Source organism: Sorghum bicolor, chromosome 7 (genome assembly GCF_000003195.3).
Source record: "Sorghum bicolor cultivar BTx623 chromosome 7, Sorghum_bicolor_NCBIv3, whole genome shotgun sequence".
Taxonomy (NCBI): Eukaryota; Viridiplantae; Streptophyta; class Magnoliopsida; order Poales; family Poaceae; genus Sorghum; species Sorghum bicolor.
Genome location: NC_012876.2, coordinates 7,550,146 through 7,576,368, shown reverse-complemented (window position 1 = coordinate 7,576,368; position 26,223 = coordinate 7,550,146). Strand labels below are relative to the sequence as shown.

The window sequence follows — 26,223 nt, the reverse complement described above, 5'->3', positions numbered from 1 at the left end:
GCTCATTGGGACTTGCTCCTAATACGTATATACTGTTTGCAACCTCTGTGTGTGGACGTTTATTCGTGCATGAAAAATGTTACGGCCGGCTGTACCCAGATGTGGGACCAAAAAAATAAAAAAGTGTTTAATTCATAAATAATAGTATATTAACTCTTTGCAATTATTCAATGAAGACCTAGGGCAGCCGCATAGGATCCAATGGATAAGATATACTCTAGCACATGTTTTGGATGAAGACTAGAAATTCATACCATAATTTTATTATTACGGATTTTTAGAAATATTATGGGGGTTTGTTGACAGAGTTCCTTATAGAGCTAGATATTTGTAGCTACAGGAAATCTAAGATTTGAAGCTGGAATTTTGATTAGATAAAAATATTTAAATCACTTGAATTTTATTTGCAAACTATAAATCCAACTTAGATCTCGGAGCTCGAGACGTGCCAAATGGCGCACACATGTCTCGTTTCCAACTCAAAACCTTAATTATAGAGAAAACAAGGCTAGTGGTCCATAATCTAAATATATAAAATTCAATTTCAAATAAAATATCCATAAATTTCTGGACCAACTTACAAGTTAGGTCTAGTTTGTTTGAGCTTTTGTCAAAATTCAAAAGAAACATGCTTCTCACAAAAGTTTGCTTTCCAAGTAAACTAGACGATTCTCCGCGTGTTGCTGTGCGATTTGCAAAGAATTTAGAATGAAGTTAGGTGAAAATAACACGGATAGCTTGCATCAAAGAAGTTGGAAAGTTAGTGGAATGATATGTCTATTAATCGGAGATGATGTGAATAATTTGTGAGAAATAACATGAATGACTTGTAGGTTGAGTTTTACTGAAGATCAACTTTACCAGAGATGCTTCTCAAAAGGTTCTTTTATTGCTTTCTATTTCTATTGCTTCAAAATTCGTGTAATCAATCATCAACCAGTGTATGCTTTTCTCATTCCAAAAAGCGGGGCTTGCAAACAATATTAATCACGCCTTGTTTAGTTCAAAAAAATTTGTAAAATTTTCTAGATTCTTCGTCACATCGAATCTTTAGACGTATGCATAAAGTATTAAATATAGACGAAAATAAAAACTAATTACATAGTTTGGTCGAAATTGACGAGATAAATCTTTTAAGCCTAGTTAGTCCATGATTAAACAATACTCCCTCCATCCCAAATTGTAAGTCATTCCAAGAATCTTGGAGAGTCAAACTTTTCTAAGTTTGACCAAATTTATATGATAAAATAATTATTATTATGATACCAACTAAGTATCATTAGATTCTTCCTTAATTATATTTTCATAATATACTTACTTTACGTTACAAATCTTAGTATTTTTCTCTAAAAGTTTGGTCAAACATGAAAATGCTTTGACTCTCCAAGATTCTTGGAATGACTTACAATTTGGGATGGAGGGAGTATTTGTCAAATACAAACAAAATTAGTACTATTCATATTTTGCAAAAATACTTATATTTTGCAAGTAAACGAGGCCTCCAGTCGGTGGCCGCCACGCCCACGCCCCTCAACCCAGGTCGACACTAACCACGGTGAGACCCTCAACCAGGCCCCGTGGTTCGTGGGATATTCCCATCCCGCAGCCCAAACGGCCAAATCCAAATCTCATCGGCCATCGCCACCAACCCCCCGCAGCCCGCTGCAGCCCCCGCTCCAGGCTTCCGACTGATCGATCTCCCCCGCCCACTTGCCCCACCACGCCTGCCTGACGCCTCCGTGCTGCCCGCGGCCTCCATCTCCATCCATGTATAAAGCCGCCAACGCCCGCCTCCTCCTCAGATCCCTCTCCTCCAACTCAGCTGCGTCAGCCTCCGTGCCCGTCAACAACCCGCGCCTCGCCGCCGCATCCTCCTCCTCCTCCGCCGCCCGCCTCGCGCTCTCGCTGCCGTGCGGCGCGTGGGTCGGCCGCAGCAGCGGGCTCGTCCGCGCCGCCGGTTGGTCCGGGACCCGACCGCGCTTTGCCGGCGCCAGGGCGCAGATCGGCGCCGCCGCCGTGCCCGCCGTCGAGCGGTTCCAGCGCAGGATGGCAACCCAAGGTGCGTGCGCTTGGGGTCTGCCGTCTGGTTTCGGGGGGGTCGTGTGGTCGTCACGCACGGGACCGAGCGGGGCGATCTGAGTGACTCAGAGTGACGCTGACGCGTGCGCCTCGGCCTCGTTGCGCTCGCCGCTGCTTTCCTTCGCTGCTGTGCGCTCGCTCGTTTTGGGCTGGGGTTTTGGTCGATCGACGACGGGCTTATCCTATCCTTCTACCCCTAGCGTCCCGAATTCGAATTATGTGATGTGACGTGGTGTTCGTCGCTTCGTGTGGATTTTTTGTCTCCTGGGGGGTTGAGGAGTTGATGGGCTCACTCGCTATCGTTTCAACTGAAATGAAGGGATGTGATCCAGATGCGTTGGACCGATTTTTGGATAGTGGATCCATTGGCACCGACTGGCCATTTCCCTGTTTTGGGGCGTGGGTTCGTTTGATGAGTGGACGAAGATACCTCTGCTGATTCGGTTTGGGGGGCTAGGGGTTTAGGAATAGGGGCGAATAGATTCATAGTTCTTCGCTCCTTTTACTTTTTTTTGGATATGGATATTAGATATTCGAGATGAATATTTTGCTACTATTCGGTTCGCGTTTTGAGTTGATTTGACTTGGTTTTCATTGAATCACGCGACTGTTTGCACTCAGCTTAGATTGCATCTTAAGCTACTTGCTCTTTTTTTCCCAGTCATGCTGCAAGCAGAAACAAAACTCGAGCTCAGGATGTGATGGTTTGTCGTCAGTAGTTACAACCTACGGATTGTCGTATTGGTTTGTGTGATCTGTTCTGGGTCACTACTGATTTAGTCGGGGGACACTGATTAATTGATTAGACTAGGAGCTGGTAGTTAGGCAGTGATGTCATGCTTCTTTTGATTCCCTGGTGGTTGAGACTTGGATGCTTCCTTGCTGAAGACCTTAAATGAATCATATAAGAATTGAATTATGTTCATGTGATTGGCAACTAGTTGGGAATTTTTTGAGATGAGGCTCCAACTCTATTTCCATTAACAACATAACGGAGATCAGTTAATTTGGCTTTGATACAACATCATGGCTATTTCTGAATCAATGCCATTACTGTGGCAGTAAGCTGTTGTGGGACCTTAGTGCTAAGTACTCTACATAAGGTTGTAGTGCATGATCTGTTGACCTATATTTCAGACTGTTGTTTGTACAGGATGATTATGCGCTTATCACTAATTTATTATCTTGCTTTCTTTATTCCCATATGGATATGTTAAGGATTCCTATAATTGACTAATTTTCAAGGGGGCACCAACTTGATGGCTCATTTAGTTGACTTTGAATGTTCTGCATCTCCTTGAATATTAAGCGCCTCAGGATAAATTTAAGTTTAGTGAGATCTGTTAATGCACAGGCCTTTCTTTGTCCCAGTGGCTAATCATGTTGCCTTACTTTGTGTGCAGCTACTGAGCATGCCTTCAAGGATATTCTGACCAGCCTCCCTAAGCCTGGAGGTGGTGAATATGGAAAGTTCTACAGTCTTCCTGCACTAAATGATCCAAGGATTGGTAATTGTGCTGCTTCCATTTGAAATTGTCTAAACTTACTTTGGCAGTTGCTAATTTACACTGTCAATTGGGTCGTGTATGTTGAGTGTGGTTTTAGTAACCTAAACTGAGGAAAACATATAATACACGATTGTAATATTACTTCACTGGAGTCAACATAAGGGTTTAATAGTTTTTTTTTATCTATTACTCAACAATCCATGTTAAATGAAAATGAAATATTGACACAATTCTATGGCATTCCTTCCTCAAGAAAGCTATATATTTCCACATTAAATTTGGACTGGTTAATAAACTTTATACATGAGAACATATCACTGTTCATATATAGTCTGCATCTCCCTAGTCATACCTTCTGTTTTTCTACCAATTCTTAGTTTGTAACACTTAAAATAGTACACTATTATATCTTCCATTGTTGTAACTGAATGTATATTATATCTTTTATTGCTGTTTCTGAATAAACATTCCTTTTGTGATCTATCAGATAAGCTGCCCTACTCCATCCGTATTCTTCTTGAGTCAGCTATCCGTAACTGTGATAACTTCCAAGTTACCAAGAATGATGTTGAGAAAATAATTGACTGGGAAAACACATCTCCAAAGCTGGCTGAGATACCATTCAAGCCAGCACGAGTTCTTCTTCAGGTTTGAACTGGTAACATCACACATGACCTATGTTTCTAAATAAATGCCCTTTGCTCATCCATTGACATTGAACTTTTAGGACTTCACTGGAGTTCCAGCAGTCGTTGATCTTGCAGCTATGCGTGATGCGATGGCCAAGTTGGGAAGTGATGCCAACAAGATCAACCCATTGGTACATTCATCTTTTCTCATTGTTATCTAAGAACTGTAAAATTCATCAATTTGTGCTGAACCACCTGTAATTTTCAGAAAAAAAAAATTATTTCAAATAGGGCAGAAGACCAGAAGTTTATATACCCTATGTTACTGATGAATCACTTGTTCATCTTCTTGGCAACATTTTATTTTTCTGATGTGCACATTTTTGTTTGGACTGCAGGTCCCGGTGGATCTTGTTATTGATCACTCAGTGCAGGTGGATGTAGCAAGGTCGCAGAACGCCGTACAAGCAAACATGGAACTCGAATTTAGTCGCAACAAGGAAAGATTTGGTTTCCTTAAATGGGGTTCTAGTGCTTTCCAAAATATGCTGGTTGTCCCCCCTGGTTCTGGTATTGTTCACCAGGTAAATGCTCTGGACTTGTGGAAAATTTATGCTGTGCTACCATGTCTTCTATCTGTGTAATTCCATCTTTGTTCTTTGTATACAAATATCAGGTCAATCTTGAGTATCTTGGCAGAGTTGTTTTCAACACAGATGGCATTCTCTATCCTGACAGCGTAGTTGGTACTGACTCTCACACCACTATGATTGATGGTTTGGGTGTTGCTGGCTGGGGGGTCGGTGGTATAGAAGCTGAGGCTACAATGCTTGGTCAGGTAAATCTCATATGGTGCCACTTCTCCTTTAATGACAGATTGATACTTGTTGCCTTTTTCTGCTAAGGAGAAAATTGCACTTCTGACATCTTTTCCCCACACCCCAAATCATTGACTGGCTTATTTACTTTCTGTCCTTTTCTTTGTTGATTATTCATGGGATTTATTTAAGCATCAATCAAACTCATAAATGTCTTAGGTCCACCTGACCTGTTTGTTATTGCCTTATGCTGTTATGCAGCCAATGAGCATGGTTTTGCCTGGTGTCGTTGGCTTCAAATTAACTGGGAAGTTACGGAGTGGTGTCACGGCCACTGATCTTGTTCTTACAGTGACACAAATGCTAAGGAAACATGGTGTTGTCGGCAAATTTGTTGAATTCTACGGTAAGTCCTTGATGCTAGTAGATGGAATGTGCTGTCCTGATGCAATTTAACTATATGTTATTGGCATACTTTCCTTTCTTTTTTCCGTCCAGGTGAAGGTATGGGTAAGCTGTCTTTAGCTGACAGGGCCACAATTGCGAACATGTCACCGGAATATGGAGCTACCATGGGCTTCTTTCCTGTGGACCATGTGACATTGGATTACCTTAAACTGACAGGCCGGAGTGATGAAACAGTATGTTTTCTTGCCTGCATTTTTTTCGTTACTATAGCATTGGTATTTTGTGGCAACTATAATCATGATGAAATATTTATCAATGCATACATATCTTGGCATTTCGCTCGTGGAGATGTGGATGCAAGCTTCTCTAGTTGGCTTTGTTCAGTAGGAACTGTTACAAAACTTAAAAGGATACAAAATCGTCTCTCCCAAACCCCATGTCCTATTGCCATCCATACTACCATTTCCATTCAGCGTCTTAATTTCATTTATAGAAAATTATGTGAGATTAATTCTTCATGCGCTCCATTTTTTAAGTGAAACCTGCCATGTTTATTTAGGTGTCAATGATTGAAGCATATCTGAGAGCCAACAAAATGTTTGTGGACTACAATGAGGTACCTTTCTTTTCTCATTGCAGCAGTCTCAGATATTATTTTATGTGCAAAATATAAGCATATTTGCATATGTTGGCAGCCTCCAACAGAGAGAATATACTCATCTTATCTTGAGCTGGACCTTGATGAGGTGGAGCCTAGCATGTCTGGACCAAAGAGGTAGGATCCTGAGTCTCTTCTTCTGATTGGACAGTAATACTGCAGCTCAGCTTCTCCTTCTTTCTTTGTGTGGTAGTGGTGGTGGGGGGGGGGGGGGGGGGTATATACTGGGTCTTACTGAGTTTCTCAACTTGTAGGCCTCATGATCGTGTCCCTTTGAAGGAAATGAAATCAGATTGGCATGCTTGCCTGGACAACAAAGTTGGGTTCAAGGTAACTGCTTGGCTTTATACCATATGCTTTTGCATGACATTTGCTTCATCTGATGTTACTACCCTAATACATGTATGAAATTGCAGGGTTTTGCAGTGCCAAAGGAGCAGCAGGATAAGGTTGTCAAATTTGACTTTCACGGGCAGCCGGCAGAAATGAAGCATGGTAGTGTTGTTATAGCAGCAATAACTAGCTGCACAAACACCTCAAATCCTAGTGTTATGCTTGGTGCTGGTCTTGTAGCTAAGAAAGCCTGCGAGTTGGGTCTTGAGGTTAGTCCTCTTGTAATGTAATCATGGGCTGTTATGTGAGTCCCTTTCTGTGCTTTCTGCTGATGTGAGATAGCACTTGTTTTCAGGTTAAACCATGGGTGAAGACAAGCCTTGCCCCTGGATCAGGAGTTGTCACGAAGTACTTGCTTCAGAGGTATCTTGTCATTGTTTAATAAAGAACAGTGAAACATAGAATTTCATTGTATATGAGATGGCATGTTTTAATCTAATCTGGTGATTTCTATTTGCAGTGGCCTTCAAGAATACTTGAACCAGCAAGGATTTCATATTGTTGGCTATGGCTGTACCACTTGCATTGGAAACTCTGGTGATCTCGATGAATCTGTATCAGCTGCCATTACAGAAAATGGTAAGTTAATTCTATGATGATTCACTATTTAGCTGTAACAAATTTCAGTTTTTTCCCTGTATGATTGGCTTATTGCTTACCTCTTTTGCACAGATGTTGTTGCTGCTGCTGTTTTGTCGGGTAACCGTAACTTTGAGGGTCGTGTGCACCCTTTAACTCGGGCTAACTATCTTGCTTCGCCACCTCTTGTTGTTGCTTATGCACTTGCTGGAACTGTAAGTTTGTGTCTTCTGCCACATAACTTATTGTAGGGCTGACATGGTCAATAAACTTCAGTACATATGTGCTTCTGGTTTCAGGGAAGTAGTTAATATTATAAGTTGTACTTTTCAGGTTGATATTGATTTTGAGAAAGAGCCCATTGGACTTGGAAAGGATGGCAAGGAAGTCTACTTCAGGGATATATGGCCCTCGACGGAAGAAATTGCACAGGTATATTCTGTAATGAAACTTTGTCTTTCATTTGCTATTGTACCATTCACTCATATCGGAGATGTTAATGTCTCCACTATCTTGTAGCTATAATAATTGTTACTAAAATGATACCCAACAGGTTGTCCAATCCAGTGTGCTGCCTGACATGTTCAAGGGCACCTATGAGGCTATCACAAAAGGCAACCCAATGTGGAACCAGTTAACTGTCCCAGAAGCGTCACTGTATTCATGGGATTCCAAATCCACTTACATTCATGAACCCCCGTACTTTAAGGACATGACCATGTCCCCACCCGGTCCCTCTGCAGTGAAAGATGCATACTGCTTGCTGAACTTCGGGGACAGCATTACTACAGATCACATTTCACCTGCAGGAAGCATACACAAAGACAGTCCTGCTGCCAAGTATTTGATGGAGCGTGGTGTGGACCGGAAGGACTTCAACTCTTATGGTAGCCGTCGTGGTAATGATGAAATAATGGCGAGGGGAACATTTGCAAACATTAGGATCGTGAACAAGTTTTTGAATGGAGAAGTTGGACCCAAGACCATTCATGTCCCTACTGGGGAGAAGCTTTACGTTTTTGATGCGGCCATGGTATGTATTGTGAGGTTTTATCTCTTCATTTCTATCAACGTTACCTCCTAATGCCCATGGTCCCTACTGCAGAGATACAAATCTGAGGGCCATGCTACTATAATTCTCGCTGGCGCTGAGTATGGAAGCGGCAGTTCTCGTGATTGGGCTGCCAAGGGTCCGATGCTCCTGGCAAGTTCTGTTCAGAGTTTATGCTCTCATTTGAATTATAGCTTGTATGGGAAAACCATAGTACTAATTGATGAGGTATCCATTGTTTACAGGGAGTTAAAGCTGTGATTGCCAAGAGCTTCGAGCGTATCCACAGAAGCAACTTGGTGGGGATGGGAATCATTCCTCTCTGCTTCAAAGCTGGTGAGGATGCTGATTCGCTTGGCCTCACTGGACATGAGCGGTACAGCATCGATCTCCCTGCCAACCTCAGTGAGATCCGTCCCGGCCAGGATGTGACTGTTATTACCGACAATGGGAAATCTTTCACTTGCACCCTTCGCTTTGACACTGAGGTATGCACATTTCAGAAGACATCTTTTAATCTTTCTAGCATTATGCCATTTGCATTGTCATTGAACTAATCAATCACAAATTCTTGGTTCACTACAGGTGGAGCTGGCGTACTTCAACCATGGAGGCATCCTCCCCTATGTCATCCGCAACTTGGCTGGTGCGCAGAACTAAGGCAGATCACACTCCATTTTGCCTACAATGACAGTGGCAGGCTCCATCTTCCCAGGGCTAGCGGCCTGGTTCAATGTAGAGACTATGCGATGCCTCTCGAGGGCCTTTGTCGATTCAGCCCCATAAATAAAGTGTGAAATAAAAAGTCATAGGAGGAGGCAGGAACCGCTGATTGAGGAACAGGTTTGCCTGTTGATTGGTTACATGAAATTTCTGTTTCACAGGCGTGCAGAGCATGGTGTAAATGCTTTCTATGTTACTTTCGTTGTGACAAATTGCTTATGCTGTTATGCTCTCAAGCCCTTTAGGTTGCATCACATTTTGGTGTCTTATGAAACACATTCTTTTTTCTGATGGTGGTAATGTTTTCCGTAGGCTAGTAGCCAATAGTTTGTTTGGGTTCTATCTCTCTCTATTCTAATCTAATTAGTGGATAAGAAATTGTTGCTTGGAGGGTGAACTTTGCTTAGCCTGATCGGGAGCTGAAAATGTGATCCAGCCTGAGACTAAGCGATTGTTAGGCCAGTCTCAATGCATAGTTTCATGGCATAGTTATCAAGTCAATTAGGTAACCGAGCTATATGATTTTTGCTCTCTCTCTTCAATAACTACCTTGCCACATCAGCAAAATTTTTAGGTGACACCATAATTAATGTTTATAGAAACTATGGTGGTTTCTGTATTGGGGGTGCTCTTAATGACAAGGCGTTTCACAACACTCGCTTGATCCAATGTTTCTTGAGACAAACGTACTTGAGATTGGGACGCAGTAAATAAGGAGAAACATAATTTATGACATTAAATGTGTGATTTGAGAACCACTAAGCCTTTGGTATCCCATTAAAAAAACGCTTGTGTAGAAAATATTGGAGTACAACATGTTTTCTCACTTTGTTGCAATCTCACGAGGATAAAACAGCTTGGGAACAGTGTGCTCGGTGATACTACTCTTTATTATACAACATGTTTGCATATGTGTATTCATAGATAATGATAGGTGATTCAAACTATTGTATGTAGGGATGAAAACAGATGGAAATGATCTAAAAACTCTACATTTGAATACGAAAAAAGTCGGAAATGAAAACAAATACGAACTTACGGAATATATTGAGAATTTTAAAAATGAAGCGGAGTTGAACACCGTCGGTATGCAAAAAAATCAATATGGGACCAAGTGTATAACAATTAACAAGTGCAGGACCAAGTGCACATAATAATAATTAACAAGTGCATGACCCTTAATCATCTTAGCACAATCGCTGAAAGTAATCCTAGTCTAGATTGGGCCGGGTTGTGTCTTAACCATTGAGTAGTTGAGTTGGACTCCTATTGGGCCAAAAACGATATATACCATATTTCAAAAATGGTATATCTTGAATAAAATCTGAAAAAAAGGAAACGGTTGGGATAACGTCTAAACCGTTTTTGTCCTATTTTTTAAATTGGCATACTGTATTTCCTAAAAAAATGAATTCGAGCAGGTCAACTGTAGAAAACGATGCGGTGATATATCCCGTCCGCTTTCATTCTTAGTTGTATGTGGTGAATCATTTTGTGGACTGTGGAGTGATACAGATTCATATGATGCATGCCTCGTATAGTGCAATAATTTTAGAATGATTAATAGAGGTCACCACCAAAGTATTGCACTACTGATAGAGCTATTCAAACAACTATACCTCTATCAATATAGTTGTTTATGGACCTGAAGAAAAAATATCTTTAGCCTTTGTTTGGATAGGGCGGGATTGGCTTGGATTGGGGGCCAAACCCCCCCCGCCCCCACCGGTGGATTCGATCCACGCTGGGTGGGCAACCCATGTGAGTGCAAAATTCGCATTTGGGAAGATGTGGACAAGAGCGAATCCAACTCAATCCCTTTCAAACCGCATGGGTCTCGTGCATCTCCACTCGTGGCCGAGAACGACTCCCGCACGTTGCTTGCGAACTCGCTCGCCGCTTCGCTCGCGGGAATGACTCACGCTCGAGTGCTTGATGCCGACGCAACGACGCTCCGCTCCCGCTCGGCAAGCGAGACCGACAGTGGCAGCGTGGATCAAGTGCACCTCCACCTCACATCCCCCATCCCCTCCTTCTAGTCCCATCCCCTTTTCCTCATCTCTTTTCTTGCTAGGGCTTGAGTCAGATCGAGATGGTACACGACCGTCGTGCACGACGTTGATGGGAGCCTGCAGGCTGTGTAATGAAATTGCTACTTTTGCGTGCTAGCTATGCCTGAATTAAAAGCATGTTGCAAGTTTGCAAGTTTGCAGGAATTCAACTAGTTTTGTAGAGTATGGTTTTCATCTTTTTGTGGGAATTAGATGATGAGATACATGTCATGTGCAATAGTGTACCAATTTGGATCCTTCTTTAATATTGAACATTAGTGCATATTTTCTTTGTGATGATGAAATGGCTGGTAAGAGTTGCAACCAGGGATGAAGCTAGAAAAAACTTTAGGAGGGGCTGAATAAAAGTACTATATCAACTTAGCTCTACTATAACTCATCGCAATAAAAAAATATAATAGCTTGAAGTATTCTTATATTGAAAATATCGATGCATGATGAAATTTACAAAATACATCATAAAAATAAAGGTCTCAATCCACCTACTTTATACATTTGTGTGTAAAATTGGAAGATGAATACCAAGAGCTCCAGACCGATAGCGGTAGGGGGGCTAGAGCCCCCCTAGTCCCACCGCTGCCTCTGTGCATGGTTGCAACTATCACCATGCCCTAGTAAGGGTTGCAGCCCCACATCCTACTTGAACCAATTCAGTAGTAGTTAAACTCTTGCAACTATCACCATGCCCTGGTAATAGTTGCTCAAGACTGTATGGACATATGGTATTGGTAGGAGAAATTATTTTCAATTGTGTACATTTTGTCCTTTATGTTTCCGTGCATAGGATCACCATGTAATGGTTGAGCCTTCATTTGGCACTAAGGGGTGACAATAGGAGGTCTAGCTTTGTTCTGTTTTCTTCTCCCATCTGTCTGTTTATTTGGTCAGTTAATTTAGTACATGTTTGATATCCATGATGCAGAGCATGATCACTTTTTTTTATGCCTGCTGCATATTTCAGTTTTAAGTAATTAATGCTAAATGGGAACAGGGTGTGGGTGGTCATTATTGCGGCTGTCACTGAGTAAAGATCTCAGAGAAAAACATCTGAGGAGCTTCAGAAATTTACCACTTGCAAGTTTGTTATCACTTGTTTGTGGTATCTCAGAAGTATTCTTGCCTTGTTGGCTCACCATTGTCTAAAGTATAAAGACTTGCTTGCATGAATAGAGAAGTGAAAGTGCACTTTTCATTTCAATTGCAAATCCTTGTTTAGATGCACCCAAAAACCCAAAACTTTACAAGATTCCCCATCACATCGAATCTTGCGGCACATGCATGAAGTATTAAATATAGATAAAAATAAAAACTAATTACACAGTTTGTCTGTAAATCGCGAGACGAATCTTTTAAGCCTAGTTACTCCATGATTGGACAATGTTTGTCAAATAAAAACGAAAGTGCTACAATGTCAAAATCCAAAATGTTTTTGCATCTAAACAAGTAAGTGGTTTCAGTTCAACTTCTGTCACATTGATCCATTCTTCGGCACTGCTGGGATGATAGCCACATTGATCCATTCTTCAACGTTGTTGGGATGATGGGAATATTTTATTTATTTTGGAATATTAAGAACAGAATGTCTTGTTTCCTAAATTTGTATGCATGTGAGAGCTACCTAGTTCAATATACTGATGGGCATGTCTTTCTTGCTTAGCCGTGAGTTACTTATAATTTGGTGAAGAATGTTCCAGTATATAACTATGTGATTACATCGGTCATTTTTTTCTATAATGTTTCAATCGTCACTGCACCTTGCCATATATTTATTTTTTGAATTTTACAGATGAAAAGTGATTTTCTCTTGCTCATTTTCTGTTATTATTTATGAATTTTAGACATCGATTTTACTAGTATTTTCTTGAATTTAAGAACTCGTTTCCTGTTTTTTGTGTTATCCATGGTTCAATGCTAAATTTTAGAACTCTACCATATTAAATTATGGTTAAATAATATATAAAATCAATGTTGACCTGAGCCAATTTGCGCATAATTCAAATGACGCTAAGGAAGCAAGGGATTGGATCATGTTGGTGGGAGGGGATTGGGGGGATTGGGTTGTGGGAGGGGACCAACCCAATCCGTGGGGGTTCTCCTTATCTCGATATTCCCAGTAGCCAAACGAAGCTTTATTGGTGAAATGGAGCCATATCAAGCGGAGTCTAAATGTGGTCTTGAAAATAGATCACGATTCCTAACGTGAAATTGCCTTCTACCCAAAGCAACAAATATGCTCCTTACTGTTTTTACAACTTAGAAAACTTATTAATTTGTTGATTGGTTTGTTAAACAATTAGAGATGCTGTTCACTTTGTCGCTTGTACCACATATGTACCAACTATTTTAACTTTTAATAAATCATATAATGACTTTTGAACCATTACATAGTAGTATATATGTTGCGATTTGGTTTGGATTTTTATCGGGGGTGGGTGTGCATAGATGTATACGAGTATGAAAGTATGCTCTATATGTTTAATTTTTTTAAAAGAGTAAATTACACAGCCGGTTCTTAAAGTATTACGTAGTTTTTATCTAGGTCCTCAAACTACGAAATCGCACGTCTGACTCCCTAATGTATTTAAGTGATCTCATCTAGGTCCCCAAACTACGAAATCGCACGTCTGACTCCCTAATGTATTTAAGTAATCTCATATAGGTCCAAAATATACATAAGGAGTGTTAGAAACTGACATGATCATCCACATTGATATGATTTAAGCACATGACCCCTGATTTAAGCCCACGTGTGCGGCCGCTGGCTCGTCCCTGCTCACCATCACAGCGCCCGCAGCATACGACCTGGTCATATAGGCAGCAATAGCAGCCGGTTACACTACCGAGCGGGGTAAGGTAGATATGGGAGAAGAGGGGCTTGGTTTTGCGGTTATCCGGTGTTACGCTCACTCGTGTGACCAGCCGTCATTGCCGTCTACATGACCAGATCGTATGCCGTAGGCGCTGTGATGGTGAGCAGGGACGAGCCAGCGGCTGCCCCCGTGGACTTAAATCATATCCATGTGGATGATCATGTTAGCTTTCTAACCCTCCTTATGTGTATTCACTTAAATACATTAGGGAGTCAGACGTACGATTTCGTAGTTTGGGGATCTAGATGAGATCACCTAAATACATTAGGAAGTCAGACGAGCGATTTCATAGTTTGAGGACCTAGATGAAAACCATATAATACTTTAAGGATGGGCCGTGCAATTTACTCTTTTTAAAAAGTCGATGTATGAGAGTAAAACAAGCTGTACGGTTACTAATATAAATTTTACACAATTACTACAATGAACTTATTCTCCACTCTAACTGCAGAACTCCAACCCAAATTTAAACAAATTTTGCTCGATTTTCAAGTTGATCCCGGATTCGCCCAATTTTCAAGTTGGTCCCGGATTCGGTCTAAGTGGGCCTAGAGCTATCCGGGCTGAGCCTGGCCCATCAAAAGGGCCTGGTCCGCTTAACCGACCCGAACCCCGGCGCATCCCTCAGCCAGCCACTGTTTTCCCCTTCCTCTCGGCTCCATCCAGCCTCGGATCCCCAACCGCAAGAACAGCAAGAATCGGCGGCGGCGATGGTGTGCGCTAAGTGTAAGATTACCCTCCCTTCCTCCCGGTAGTAGATGGTGCATCCCCGATTCCTTTTTGCCCTAGAGGAGAGAGAACTCGTGCTGGGATCTGTACCCTTTTCTTTTTCCCCCTTGATCTTCCTTATATAAGAAGGGGCTGGTGGAATTTGGGATGCAGGCGAGAAGAAGCTCGGGAAGGTGATCGTGCCTGACAAGTGGAAGGAGGGCGCCAGCAACACCAACGAGAGCGGCGGCCGCAAGATCAACGAGAACAAGCTCCTCTCCAAGAAGAACAGGTCAGCTCTCCCCTCATCCTCCCTTCCCTAGCCCGCTGTCGAGCCTTCTCCCATACTACTAGTAGTGCTTTGCGGTCAGGGTTAGGCTGAAATCACGCGTGAATAGCTGATGCTTGTTGCTTGGGCTCCTAATTTCGTTTTCTGGGATACCTTCAACAGATCAGGGTAGGGGCGTTGGATTTTTTTTTCTTTAATAAAGAGGCAAATCGCCAGAGTTAATGGCTCTACTAGTCATGAAGATAGTATACAGTAAGTCAGTAACGAATCAATCAAACAAATTCTTTGCCGGTTCAACAGATCAGGGTAGATTTGATTTCTTGAATTTTGAGCCACCTAAACCATTTTATTTTAGAAAATTGTGTTAGCTCTCATTTCCCCCCTTAAAGCCTTCAACTGAATCAGACTGATAGTATGTTGGTTGTACAAGGCTACAAGCCCTTGTTCTTTACAGTTTGGGACCACAGTCCGGTTGCATGATGTACATGATGGTGGTAGCATGGTAGCCTAATGCCCCTCAGAGTTTCTCTCTCTTCAATGCAGAGCCATAGTAAGGATGGCCTCCTTAGTTCTTAACTGAATAGTGAGTGAAGCATTTGTTGGAAGAGTCAGGTCTGGGTGACAACAAGGCACACAAGGATTTCTGACAACAAGACACATGTCTTATCGGAGAAACTGTTATGCTGAATGTTGTCTCGGTTAACATAGGAATTTGAAGAAACCACTTTCCAAATTAATGTATGTTTCATTACTAGTTGTGGGAGTACACAGGGAAGATAGAAAAGGTGAGAAGGAATATGAGTTCTGATGTTGTAAGGTGTGAAACCAGGTGCTAGCTAGGGTTTCATATGGATATGGGGTGGTAGGGGATAAGGATTTTCAGTTTTTATTTAGGCATCTTTAATCACAATTCATGTTTATTTGATCCTTATGTTGAAGCAAGGTGCTCTTGAATTTCCATGGAAATATCATGTGCCACCACTTTGTGGGAGATATCCTGTTTGTTTGCTCAGGAGTCAAGATCTGTTTCTTATAAATATGTTGCATAAAATTTTAACTGAGTTTTCTGTATCTACGGATTCTTTAGCCTCATTGGATATTTTCCAGAACAAGCTATATGTTTTTGTTGTCTCTATTGAAATCACAGTATGTTCTTTTTTGTAACTTAATATTCAAATCATATCTATTGTCCATTGAAGGTAATATTGTGATTGTGGTCTAATTCTACACACTTCTGCTTAATCACAGGTGGACTCCATATGGAAACACCAAATGTATAATCTGCAAGCAACAGGTGCACCAGGACGCAAAATATTGCCACACCTGTGCTTACTCAAAAGGTAAGAAACACTCTAGAAAGGGAACATGGTAAATGAATGAATTTTAAGTGCATTGGCACATTCGAAGTATCACTATCATGATTTAACAAAATGCTTATGAAATTTGTTAATTCCTTATTCTGATCATAGTATTGATTTTTCCAGGAGTGTGCGCAATGTGTGGGAAGCAAGTGTTGGACACGAAGCTCTACAAGCAAAGCAACGTGTGATCATATAGCTGTACTATATTGCTAATAACTTGTATGAAAACTTGTACTCGCAATGCAATCGAGCTGTCGACAATAGTTGTGTGTTAACAAAGTATGTACTTGACTAACAATTCTGGAACATAAAATGTTTCCAAAATCAAAGCTCCAGTGACTTTATATGAGCGAGTTTGTGTGTTGCATCACAGAGAATCTGTTGTGGCTATTGTAACTAAAACTGACACATTTTGATCTGTTGTGGCTATTGTAACTAAAACTGACACATTTTGTGTTTTAACTTCGCAAACTGTTTCTAGCTTAAATTTCATTTTAGAATCAGAATTCCTATGGCCTCCATGACAGCAGTTTCTGAAGAGGTTTCCATTTCGGAGTATCTTGTTCGCTTCAAATGAAAACACATTCTCAGAGGTTTTACAATTCTTCACTGCCAGTGGTACATTTTGTCTGAACAATGCTTCTGGTTTGCTGCTACATTACTGGTACAGTTAGTCTGAACGGTGCTTCTTGTTTAGACAGATGCATCAACCATGGCCGGGTCAGCCTACAAGGCTACAGCTAGCTATATAGTTCTATGATATGAAGCAGAAGCACATGAGACTAAGCTACATACTACAATGGACAAGGGAAATGAAATAGATCCAATGCTTGGAATTTTATTTATTGCCGCAGAGTGAGGTTCTAACTTAGGTTTTCTGGTTGAGCACATGACGGAGCTGAATCTTCTGGCTCTCCATCCGAGCTTCTAGGAGCTTTGCCTTCAGGCTCTGCCTCTGAACCATCTCCATGCAGCCTCTGAAACCCCGATTGAGCTGGCTGTTCATTGAGTCCGGTGAGCTCCATTGCGCTGTGCTAGGGGTGCTGTCTCCCATATCTAGATTTGAGCCTCTGGTGGTAGAGTACACACCATTTGGAAGACTTGCACTTGATAATCTCGCATTTGTCATCTCCGGAACATCTTTTGTACGGAGTTCACAGTTTTTCAGTGGAGATGACTTCCACAGCTTTGATATGGCAGACTCTTTCTTCTTGGACTGTTTCATGTCCGTCAGGTACAAATTGCTCAAGTCATCACACAGTTTGTTGGTCTGCTCACCCTCAGAATCGTTTCCACTGGTCCATGAAATTCTGTCAAAGATCTTGTTGACTGAAGGTTCGCTTCCATATGGTGAGTGGCTTGAACCATGCATCTCTTCATGGCTCATAGTCTCCCAGCTGCTTCCGTCTTCTGTATCACTCTCATCAGAATGTATTTCATCTGGGAACAATTTGTCCCGATTTTCCAGAAATATATCAGCTGTTGGGCTAGCTTCTTGGATTTCTTGCTTCAGGCATGGTTCAGTTTCCTTTGTCTCCATCTCTTCACTTGGGCGTAGCTCTTCAAAGATGGCCAATATATCTTCTGATGCTCTTGGAGGCTCATACGTGAATTCAACCTCTTGGTCTCTGGCCGACTCAATGGCCTGTACAATGTTGTGTGCCGCTTCAACAATTGTGCTGTCTCCTTTGGAAGAGCTAAAAGTCGAAATGCAAGCCTCCACATCCTCCTGCAGTTTGCTCAACTGTTCATATTTGGCCTCAAGAGTGAGCTTGGCATCGACAAGTTTCATCTGCACTCGCTCCTCACGCCACACCTCAGCCATCTGTAGCAATTTCCTATCCTCATCCAGCTCACCCCGCAGTTTGACAGAATCCTGTTTCAAGGCTTCGATCTCTGACTTGTGTTCCTCTATCTCCCTCACTAGCTTGTTGCACACCTCCTCTGTGAGTTCCCGTGTCTTCTGCTCATTGTCATACTCCTGCAATAGCTGCTTTGCGGCCATTTTGACCTCTTTCAACTCATCAACAAGCTTGAAGTTAATAGTCTCCAACTGCCTCCGGTTCTTTTTCTCATGCTCGAGATCAGCCTTCATATCTTCAAGAATGGCTCGAACTTTCTTGTGCTCTCTGTTCCGCCAAGCTGCTTTCTCCTCTGTGAGTTTCTTGAACAAGTGATCAAGTTGCTTCTTGGCTGAAAGCCGCTCAGCTTCTAGCTTGCTCACCCTATCCCGTGCCTGCTGAAGCTCCAACTCAAGGCTAGCAACATAGCTGCCCCCTTGCTCCTCAACGAGATTTAGTTGGCTAGCAATCACATAGGCACCATCTGGTTCTATGCTCTTTATGTTTATAGGCTCCCATTTTGTTGCACCCTCCACACCGGAGGAAAGACGAAGATGTACCTGCATGGTTAAATCCACTGAATTAGCTTGCAGTATGGACCAAAAAGGATAGAAGCAATTTAGGTGCAAGCAATTTCTGGTTATACCTTGTGGAGCTCTCCACTATGTGGCTCCAGGACAGAGTTGGGGCTTGAAACATCTTTTTTCAGACTATGGTGGCAACTAAGAGGATTCTTGCTCAGAAGGTGAGCTTGTAGATGTCTCGGTATATGCTGTCATATAAGTGAAATCAACAAGTTAATATGAATGATCAATAGACTGCCACAAAGCAGAAAAAAAAAGCATTTGTTCCATCTGATTGACCCATCCTTGAAGTTACATTAATACATGGCTAACTGTTTCATAGCACTCTCAGATTTACCCATCCTCGAAGTTACAGCCTAAAGTAATTTCTTCATAATGACAAAGCAAAGATCTCAAGAAAAGGAGACAGAGAATGAAAATGAACTGGTCACGAGATTGCACCTATAAATTTGGGGTGACACCACTACTGAGTGAGAGGAACACTGGATCATTCAGATCCTATCAGCAAATAGGGTGAATAACAAACAACAGAGCTGTATGAAACCCCATACCATCTTCTGAAACCAGGATCTATTGCTCATGCTATGAATGGCAGTGGCATACTGGCATTGCAACCGGGAAGGGTAACTCACTCAAGTGGAAACTGAACACATGACCGAGTTTACACCGAATATCACTTGGCAAGGTAGCAGTAGTGACTCCAGTAAATAGCCAAGGCACTCACGCACTACAAACAGGGGTAGCTGGAGGAGACAGGCTGGTTACTCTCACATCAAGAACCCTAGAGGTACATCCGTGCGTGCTTAATTGCACGGCACACCGTTGATTCAATGAGCTAGGAGCAGATCACATGAGCGGGGGATTGGGCTATGTGCATCACAAGGAACGCGCCCATGGCCTGAGCAATAAATGCCACCCGCCGACACTGGAGACGGGCGCGATTTTATATAAAAGAGAGAGAGAGAGAGCAATGAGAAGGGGCGCCGCCATAAATGGGGATCTGGGCTGCGATTCCGCCGCCGTGCGACGCCGACGCCGCAACGGCTAGTAACTGCTTGCCGCCACGAGCTGGAACGGATCGGGAAGGAGGCTCGAGAGCGGAGTAGTACGGTGGGCAGGCGAGTACGGCGGCTTGATGAGGGAGGGCGTCGCCGCCCGCCGTCCTGGATTCGCCTCCCCGTACGCCGAATCCGAGCGAGGATCCAGCAACATTCGAGCGGGAGCATCTTGATTCGAGCTTAAAAATTCGAACTTTCCTTTTTTTTCCCCCTTCTAACGGACGAGCGCGGGGTGGGATGGGCGGGCGCGTACCTCGAGGCCGACACGGGAGGCGGCGGCACGCTGGCCGGCGGCGGGTGCCTCCTCGGGTGGCCGCAGCCGCCACACCGCCGCGGCCAAGCGCCTGACGGAGGAAGAGGACGGGTCTCCGCGCGGCCTCTCCGCGCCGGCATTGCCCTCGCCGCCAGGCGCGGCCCAACGGAGATGCGGGGTCTCGGGACCGCCGCGGCGGGCAGCGCCTGCGGCGGTAGCGGGGGCGGTGGGTAGTGTGGATTTGAGCGGGCGGCGGCGGCGGCGTCGGAGGCGGCGGGGCGGCGCGGGTGGAGCGGAGGAGGCGGGGCGGGAAGCGGGCGGCATTTGGCTGCGGGACCTGGGGTAGGGTTCCGGCGGTGTGAAGGGGCGGGGGTGGAGGCCGGAGAGGGGGAAGGGGCAGAGAGTGAAGAGACGTTGGAGGCGAGAGCAAGAGGAGGGCTGGAAGCGACAAGGGCAGAGAATTAAGGGGGACCGAAGGAAAGAGGTCCATTTTTTTGGGGGGCCTGTAAGGAAGTTGGCATTTATGAGGAGCATGTGTCTACCTGGTATTTCTGATTATGATCCTATATATGTTTTTTTATAACAAGCATATAATTATATACTCACTCCGTTATGAACTGTAAACCGTTTAAACTTTTTTCATGTTTATATTTTTTAATATTGTGATATAAAGATACATTATATATCGAGATATATATGGTAAAAGTTGTTTATTTAGAAAAAAATAAGATTACTTATAATTTGAAGCTGATGGAGTAATATCTTGATTATAAAGGTAATCTAGATGCAATTCGTTAACATGATTTTTACTGACTACTATCTATATCATTTTTCACTATTAGGGATGCCACTTCGCTAACTTTTGACCTCTTACTTACTACAACCAATTTGATAAGAACAGATGTAAAAACATATGGATGATTTAACTCATATATAAAATATTTTTTTAAAAAAAAATTCATATATACAATAATTTTTTTAAAAAAAATAGTCCTGCCGCAATATGCGGGGTAACCCCACAGTTTTTTGCGTCAAAAAAATATGCGAGGTATCCTATTAGTATATATAAACAACATTATATTATTTATTGTGAGAGAAAACACCGTTGGTTAGTTGATGGTTGGTGTGTCTCACTGTGTTCACATGTACCATTCACCATAGATTAAAGAAATTATTACAAGAAATAGAAAAGATTGTATATTATCAAAGATGGCTTAGGGTTGAATCTAGGGCTGTTTATCAGGGTCCATCGATCTGATAAAATTTATAAATCCTCTAATAAAACACTTATGACTATGTTATATAATAAAGTTGACTCTCACAATATTGATGTCCACCTAGTTCGCTTATGCTGCTCTATTAGAGCAAGGTCAATAATAGAGCCAAGTGCTTGGCTATAAGTCAAATAATTAGAGCCAAGTTATACAATAAGTTGTCTCCTACTTGTCTCTAAAACACATTCTCTTTCTTCTTTCTTCTCATAACATTTGCTTTTTGGGCCCACTACTACCTATGCATCCGTGTCCATCTTGGTGCTTAACTAAGAGCCAAGCTATCATCTCTCTCCTCTCTTCTCTCCTCCACATCAGCATTAGCTTGGCTATAAGCCCATTATTGTACCTGCTCTTAGGTGACATCCTGCCTAGCAAAATAGCAATCTAGCCATAACGGCCTGGTCAACAAATGGGTGACAGATGCACATTTACTCATTTACCACGGGGAGGTGGCTCGCATGTGAAAAGTAGGGGAGCATCAAAATATACCTGATGAGAGATAATAAGGCAGCTAATCATAAATTATCTTTATAGAATCAGACATAGGTGACATATATAACAAGTAGCACGCACTCTAATCCTAAGGCCATGTTTAGATTGAAGATGAAAAATTTCTAGTTGTCAAATTGGATGTGTCGAAAGGATATTGGGATGAGTTTTTAGAAACTAATAAAAAAACAAATTACATAGCTCTTCTGGAAACGACAAGACAAATCTATTAGGCATAATTAATCTGTCATTAGCACATGTGGGTTATTGTAGCACTTAAGGCTAATTATGGACTAACTAGGCTTAAAAGATTCGTCTCGTGATTTTCAACCAAACTGTATAATTAGTTTATTTTTTTATCTACATTTGATATTTCATGCATATGTTCAAAGATTCGATGGGATGGATAAAAATTTTTTGGGTGGAGAACGAAACATGGCCTAACCCATCAAAGGTGTATGGGTTAAAACTTGGGTCATAAATATTTAAGTACTTGTACATATGCACCTATCACTATCTCAATCGATGAAAGCTTTTTCGATAAGAAAGTTGGGACACAACTTGTAAGTTGTAACAATGACTGTGACATTAGCTCAGGCTCAGCAAATGACTTTTCAGTTGGAAACTATGGGGATATAAATCCTTATACCTTCATAGCTCGACATGGGCCGCACCATCGAAGGTGGCTCGGCAGTGGCGAAGCTATATTGTAGCTTGTGGGTGCAAATGCACCCACAAAAATTTAAAAAATCACTACCAAAATTAAATTTTCACTATGGTTGTTGCTTATATTTTTACATCAACAAGAGAAGCGCACCACCCTCTAAATTACTCTAGCTTCGCCACCGTGGCTCGGTCCACAAGATGAAAACATGCGGCGCATGACGCGTGCACTGCAAGGCTACAACAAGATATTATACTAAATATGATAATTTACTTATAACTTTGTCTCTTCACAATATAAAGGAGGGGCAGGGGTCATCTAGAGGACAACTCAATTCAATTCATCATCAATACAATCAGACGCAAGACGTAGGTATTACGCCCTCACGACAGCCGAACTTGTATAAAATCATTATCTGTGTCTTGCGTCACCATCTAATTCGTAGCTTGTGCACCTGTCTGCCGATAAACTACTATCTTGGATATACCCCTAGGTAGACTGCCGACCATATTTCGTCGACAGTGGTGCACCAGGTAGGGGATGTGCGTACAGCTTCTCAGGTGAACCAGATGATCATCATCCTCGACTTCACGGTCGTGGCAGACGGTCTCACGTTCACCGTCGGCTAGATCACCTGGACCACTAGCCTCGACAACTTCGCCGCCATGACTACGGAGGAGGCACAAATCCAATCTGCGTCGATCGCTTCTTCACCAACATCGGCTACGACTCCGATCACGCTGGCTACGGCTCTGACCACTCCAACAACATCTCTGACCACGCTGACAACGTGTTGCCCGCATCCCAGCCACAAAGGGAGGTAGATCGACAACGCCGACCTACTCAGGCTATCGACTAAGTTGTTTAGCCTACTTGCTCCGACCACCTATCATGTTGCAATAATGATGCCACGAAGAACCGCACTACGGCAACTACGACTACCATCATGATAACACGTCGAAAATCTCGAGGGCTAGACAATTTTATCGCCATCGAACAGACTTCCGTCCAAAGATAAGTGCACTTCTAATATTTTATTATTTTTGGCATAATATTTTGTATAATATCCTTGACATGATTATCCTTCGAAACAACTTTTTGATTGTCTTGGCCGACTAGTTTTTTTCTCCTACACGAGTTTTTTAGAGCCGGCACTGTCTCCGACTCCTCCCCACACGTGTACGAAATTCGCCCTGTGCGTTTTGGGTGGTCGACGGTAGCTCTCTGGCGAGGCTGACAATCCAACGTGTGCCTAGGCTCCACGTCTTATGTTCCAGATTGTTGGTCAGACCAGAGCTGATGCAAACTCTAAGATGAATTAACTACTCGTTCTAATTTTAATATAACAAGAAAAGCTAAAAACTTATATCCATGCTGGTTTTTTTCTCTAGAGTTTATTTATATATCATGTACTACCTACTCTCTATATTTATTTTTCAAGAGACTGGTCCAGTCAATAAGCTACGCTTGGGACTCATCGACCATTCCTTACGCTGTGTTCGGGAACTGCTTCATAGTTGAGTAAAAATAAAGACTATGGTAATTCATTTTTGCACGCGTTCGTTGTACCATTTAAACCAGGCTAGCCATTGTGTGCCCAAGAAATCCACACATACAACAACAGAAGCAATAATATAAGAAACAATATTATATAGCGAAAACATACTTAAAATTAACACTTACATCAGAGTATTGTGGAACAATGACTAATTTTCAGGCTCAAACTTCACAGGGACGGCTGACTGGGGGCTACGTATGCCAAGCACTTCTATCCATCCACTATGAACTCCTTTATGACTCCATCATCCTTCTGAATAACTCTTACTAGTAGACTGTAGGGATGGAAAATAGCAAGAGTGAGCACATGTCGTACACAACAAATATAACTAGGGGTTCATGAGGCTCAAATAGCTGACACTGTTTTGATTGCAGTAAGCTTTTATATCTATGTAACATATTTATCATTTAGTAGCAACATCAAGGTAGCATATAATCCCATAACCACATGATCAATGTATCAAGAATAAAGAATAACACATAAACAACATAATAAACCATTATTTATCATCATTAATCATCATTAAACAGTAACCATCTATTTCGTCAGTTTTCGAAGTCGCCCGTATCCATGGGCACGACTAGTATACCAGATTTAACACTCTGCCGAGGTTGTACATCTTTACCCATTAGTCATGATTTACCCTTTCATCCAAGGTAGCTAATCTCTTAACCCCTTCCAAGGGAGGTCGGCAGGGTTCACTATGAAGCCTTTCAAAGGTTTTGTCTAACAAGTTAGGGCCATTAGATTCACTCAGCAGACAGACATAGAGCCCCGCTTCCATGGTACATAACATGCAGTCTATACATAGGGATAGAGGCCGCACTATATCTAACGTGTCTAGCCATTCTTACACCATTTAAGGTAACCGCTAACAAGCTAGAAAAAGGTCCTCATACTGAGCTAAACTAGAGCTATATAACCCTCATGGTTGTACGAGTTGTCCCAACTTTTGCCAAGGGATAAGTCCTTATGGAAGATCGATCTAGCAAAAGTCATAGTTCTTTCCACCCTTTATGTTTATGTTTCTAGAAAGCTTATTTTATTATTTATTGCATTTCCAAATATTCATGCTACAAGATCATTGATTATAATCAAGCACTAGCAAGAACTACTCAAATGCATATCCAAATTGGTATCAAGGAATTCAAGATAACAATCATCTATGATTTTGGGTTGTCAAGGTGGACACATGCATATGATATATGTATAATTGTAAGTGTATACAAGGATGGTCCCAAGTTATATTTGCCTTAAACACTTGCTCAATTCTCACACCATCAGCTTTCGATCATCATCTTCTGATCTTCAGTGTCCACAAACGGTTCTCGTCTACTCATAGCAAGCACCACATATAAACAAACATACAAGCAACAAATAGAAACAACTAAGAACAATACACTATACAAGATATAAGAGCGTACTCAAAGAGAATTAACGCTACGAGATCGCAAGAAGCACGAACCGAACCTATCGTTAAAAGAAATGATTAACGTAGTTTTATATTATAAAAGAGAATCCTACATATTTAATTTATTTAAGTAAACAAAATAGTATAAAATTTATTAACTCAGATTAAGGTTAACATATTTATTTTTAAAGTTTAAGTTAAAACTAATCATATTTTATTTATAAATATTTAGATGTCATTTATGCCAATTCAACACTAACATGTAAATACAAATTGACATATGAGAGCATTTAATCGAGTTTAACATGCATATCTGGACTGGGCAATTATAGTTTAGAAATATGATTATGTTACAAATTAATTATGTTAACATCTACATATAAAATACATAAGTACAAAATTTATACTGATTTTTTTATTATAAAACTAGACGCAAGTACATACATTAATTTAATATTTAACTATATTTAGAATAACATGTGTCAACTAAATGAAAACACTTATGTTTTAAGTTTGAATTAAGCATCTTATAATTCAAAAGACATTAAGATTGATATTAATTAGATTAACATTAATTTATGAAAGTCCAAAGTATAAAGCTATTATACTTTTAATTAAAACTCAATTGCATAAGTATAAATCAAATTAATATTTAAGTTATAAAATTGAAATGTTGTGAGGTATGTTAAAATTTCCTACTAACGTGTAACTTATGATCGGCATGATCGTAACGCAACAAGAACAGAGTTAAACTTAGATTGTTTGTAATGGAAAGCTATTAAATAATTATTAATCTAATTAGTATTAAAATTAATGAATTTATAATCAAGTGACATGATAAACTTTAGAACCACTGCATAAAGCACATCGACACGAATCTAACACAACTTGAACCGCTTGAATTGGACATGAAACAAATAAACTAGGGGGATACAACCTGGTGGC

At 41.5% G+C, this 26,223-nt stretch overlaps 3 protein-coding genes across 4 annotated transcripts; 2 read left to right on the top strand and 1 right to left on the bottom strand.

Moving 5' to 3' along the window:
- On the top strand, positions 1,675–9,141 carry LOC8085012 (putative aconitate hydratase, cytoplasmic). The gene is made up of 20 exons (XM_002445129.2): positions 1,675–2,059; positions 3,483–3,587; positions 4,075–4,235; positions 4,315–4,407; positions 4,615–4,800; positions 4,893–5,054; positions 5,296–5,440; positions 5,533–5,675; positions 6,002–6,058; positions 6,138–6,217; positions 6,355–6,430; positions 6,517–6,702; positions 6,789–6,856; positions 6,954–7,072; positions 7,166–7,287; positions 7,406–7,504; positions 7,626–8,105; positions 8,178–8,276; positions 8,369–8,611; positions 8,709–9,141. The coding sequence occupies exons 1-20, from the start codon at positions 1,768–1,770 to the stop codon at positions 8,781–8,783; spliced, it is 2,991 nt and encodes a 996-aa protein (XP_002445174.1). The 5' UTR covers positions 1,675–1,767; the 3' UTR covers positions 8,784–9,141.
- On the top strand, positions 14,373–16,593 carry LOC8071137 (cysteine-rich PDZ-binding protein). Its single transcript, XM_002445128.2, has 4 exons — positions 14,373–14,514; positions 14,671–14,788; positions 16,034–16,125; positions 16,270–16,593. Exons 1-4 carry the CDS (start codon positions 14,499–14,501, stop codon positions 16,332–16,334), a joined length of 291 nt encoding a protein of 96 aa, XP_002445173.1. The 5' UTR covers positions 14,373–14,498; the 3' UTR covers positions 16,335–16,593.
- LOC8071136 (CAP-Gly domain-containing linker protein 1) lies at positions 16,695–20,318 on the bottom strand. 2 transcript variants are annotated; one of them, XM_002443939.2, is made up of 3 exons: positions 19,883–20,318; positions 18,634–18,759; positions 16,695–18,547 (listed from the first exon to the last, which is right to left on the bottom strand). In XM_002443939.2, the coding sequence occupies exons 1-3, from the start codon at positions 20,204–20,206 to the stop codon at positions 17,015–17,017; spliced, it is 1,983 nt and encodes a 660-aa protein (XP_002443984.1). In that variant the 5' UTR covers positions 20,207–20,318; the 3' UTR covers positions 16,695–17,014. The 2 variants fall into 2 exon arrangements, with proteins under 2 accessions (XP_002443984.1, XP_021321118.1); XM_021465443.1 differs by lacking the exon at positions 19,883–20,318 and adding an exon at positions 19,123–19,805.

Coding starts and splice junctions, on each gene's coding strand:
- LOC8071137 (XM_002445128.2), top strand. Junction 14,789..16,033: donor CTCCTCTCCAAGAAGAACAG/GTCAGCTCTCCC, acceptor GCTTAATCACAG/GTGGACTCCATATGGAAACA. Junction 16,126..16,269: donor CACCTGTGCTTACTCAAAAG/GTAAGAAACACT, acceptor TGATTTTTCCAG/GAGTGTGCGCAATGTGTGGG.
- LOC8071136 (XM_002443939.2), bottom strand. CDS start 20,206: ATGCCGCCCGCTTCCCGCCCCGCCTCCTCCGCTCCACCCGCGCCGCCC. Junction 18,760..19,882: donor CCTCCCGTGTCGGCCTCGAG/GTACGCGCCCGC, acceptor CTTATATGACAG/CATATACCGAGACATCTACA. Junction 18,548..18,633: donor ATAGTGGAGAGCTCCACAAG/GTATAACCAGAA, acceptor TTAACCATGCAG/GTACATCTTCGTCTTTCCTC.
- LOC8085012 (XM_002445129.2), top strand. CDS start 1,768: ATGTATAAAGCCGCCAACGCCCGCCTCCTCCTCAGATCCCTCTCCTCC. Junction 4,801..4,892: donor GTTCTGGTATTGTTCACCAG/GTAAATGCTCTG, acceptor TACAAATATCAG/GTCAATCTTGAGTATCTTGG. Junction 6,218..6,354: donor AGCATGTCTGGACCAAAGAG/GTAGGATCCTGA, acceptor CTCAACTTGTAG/GCCTCATGATCGTGTCCCTT.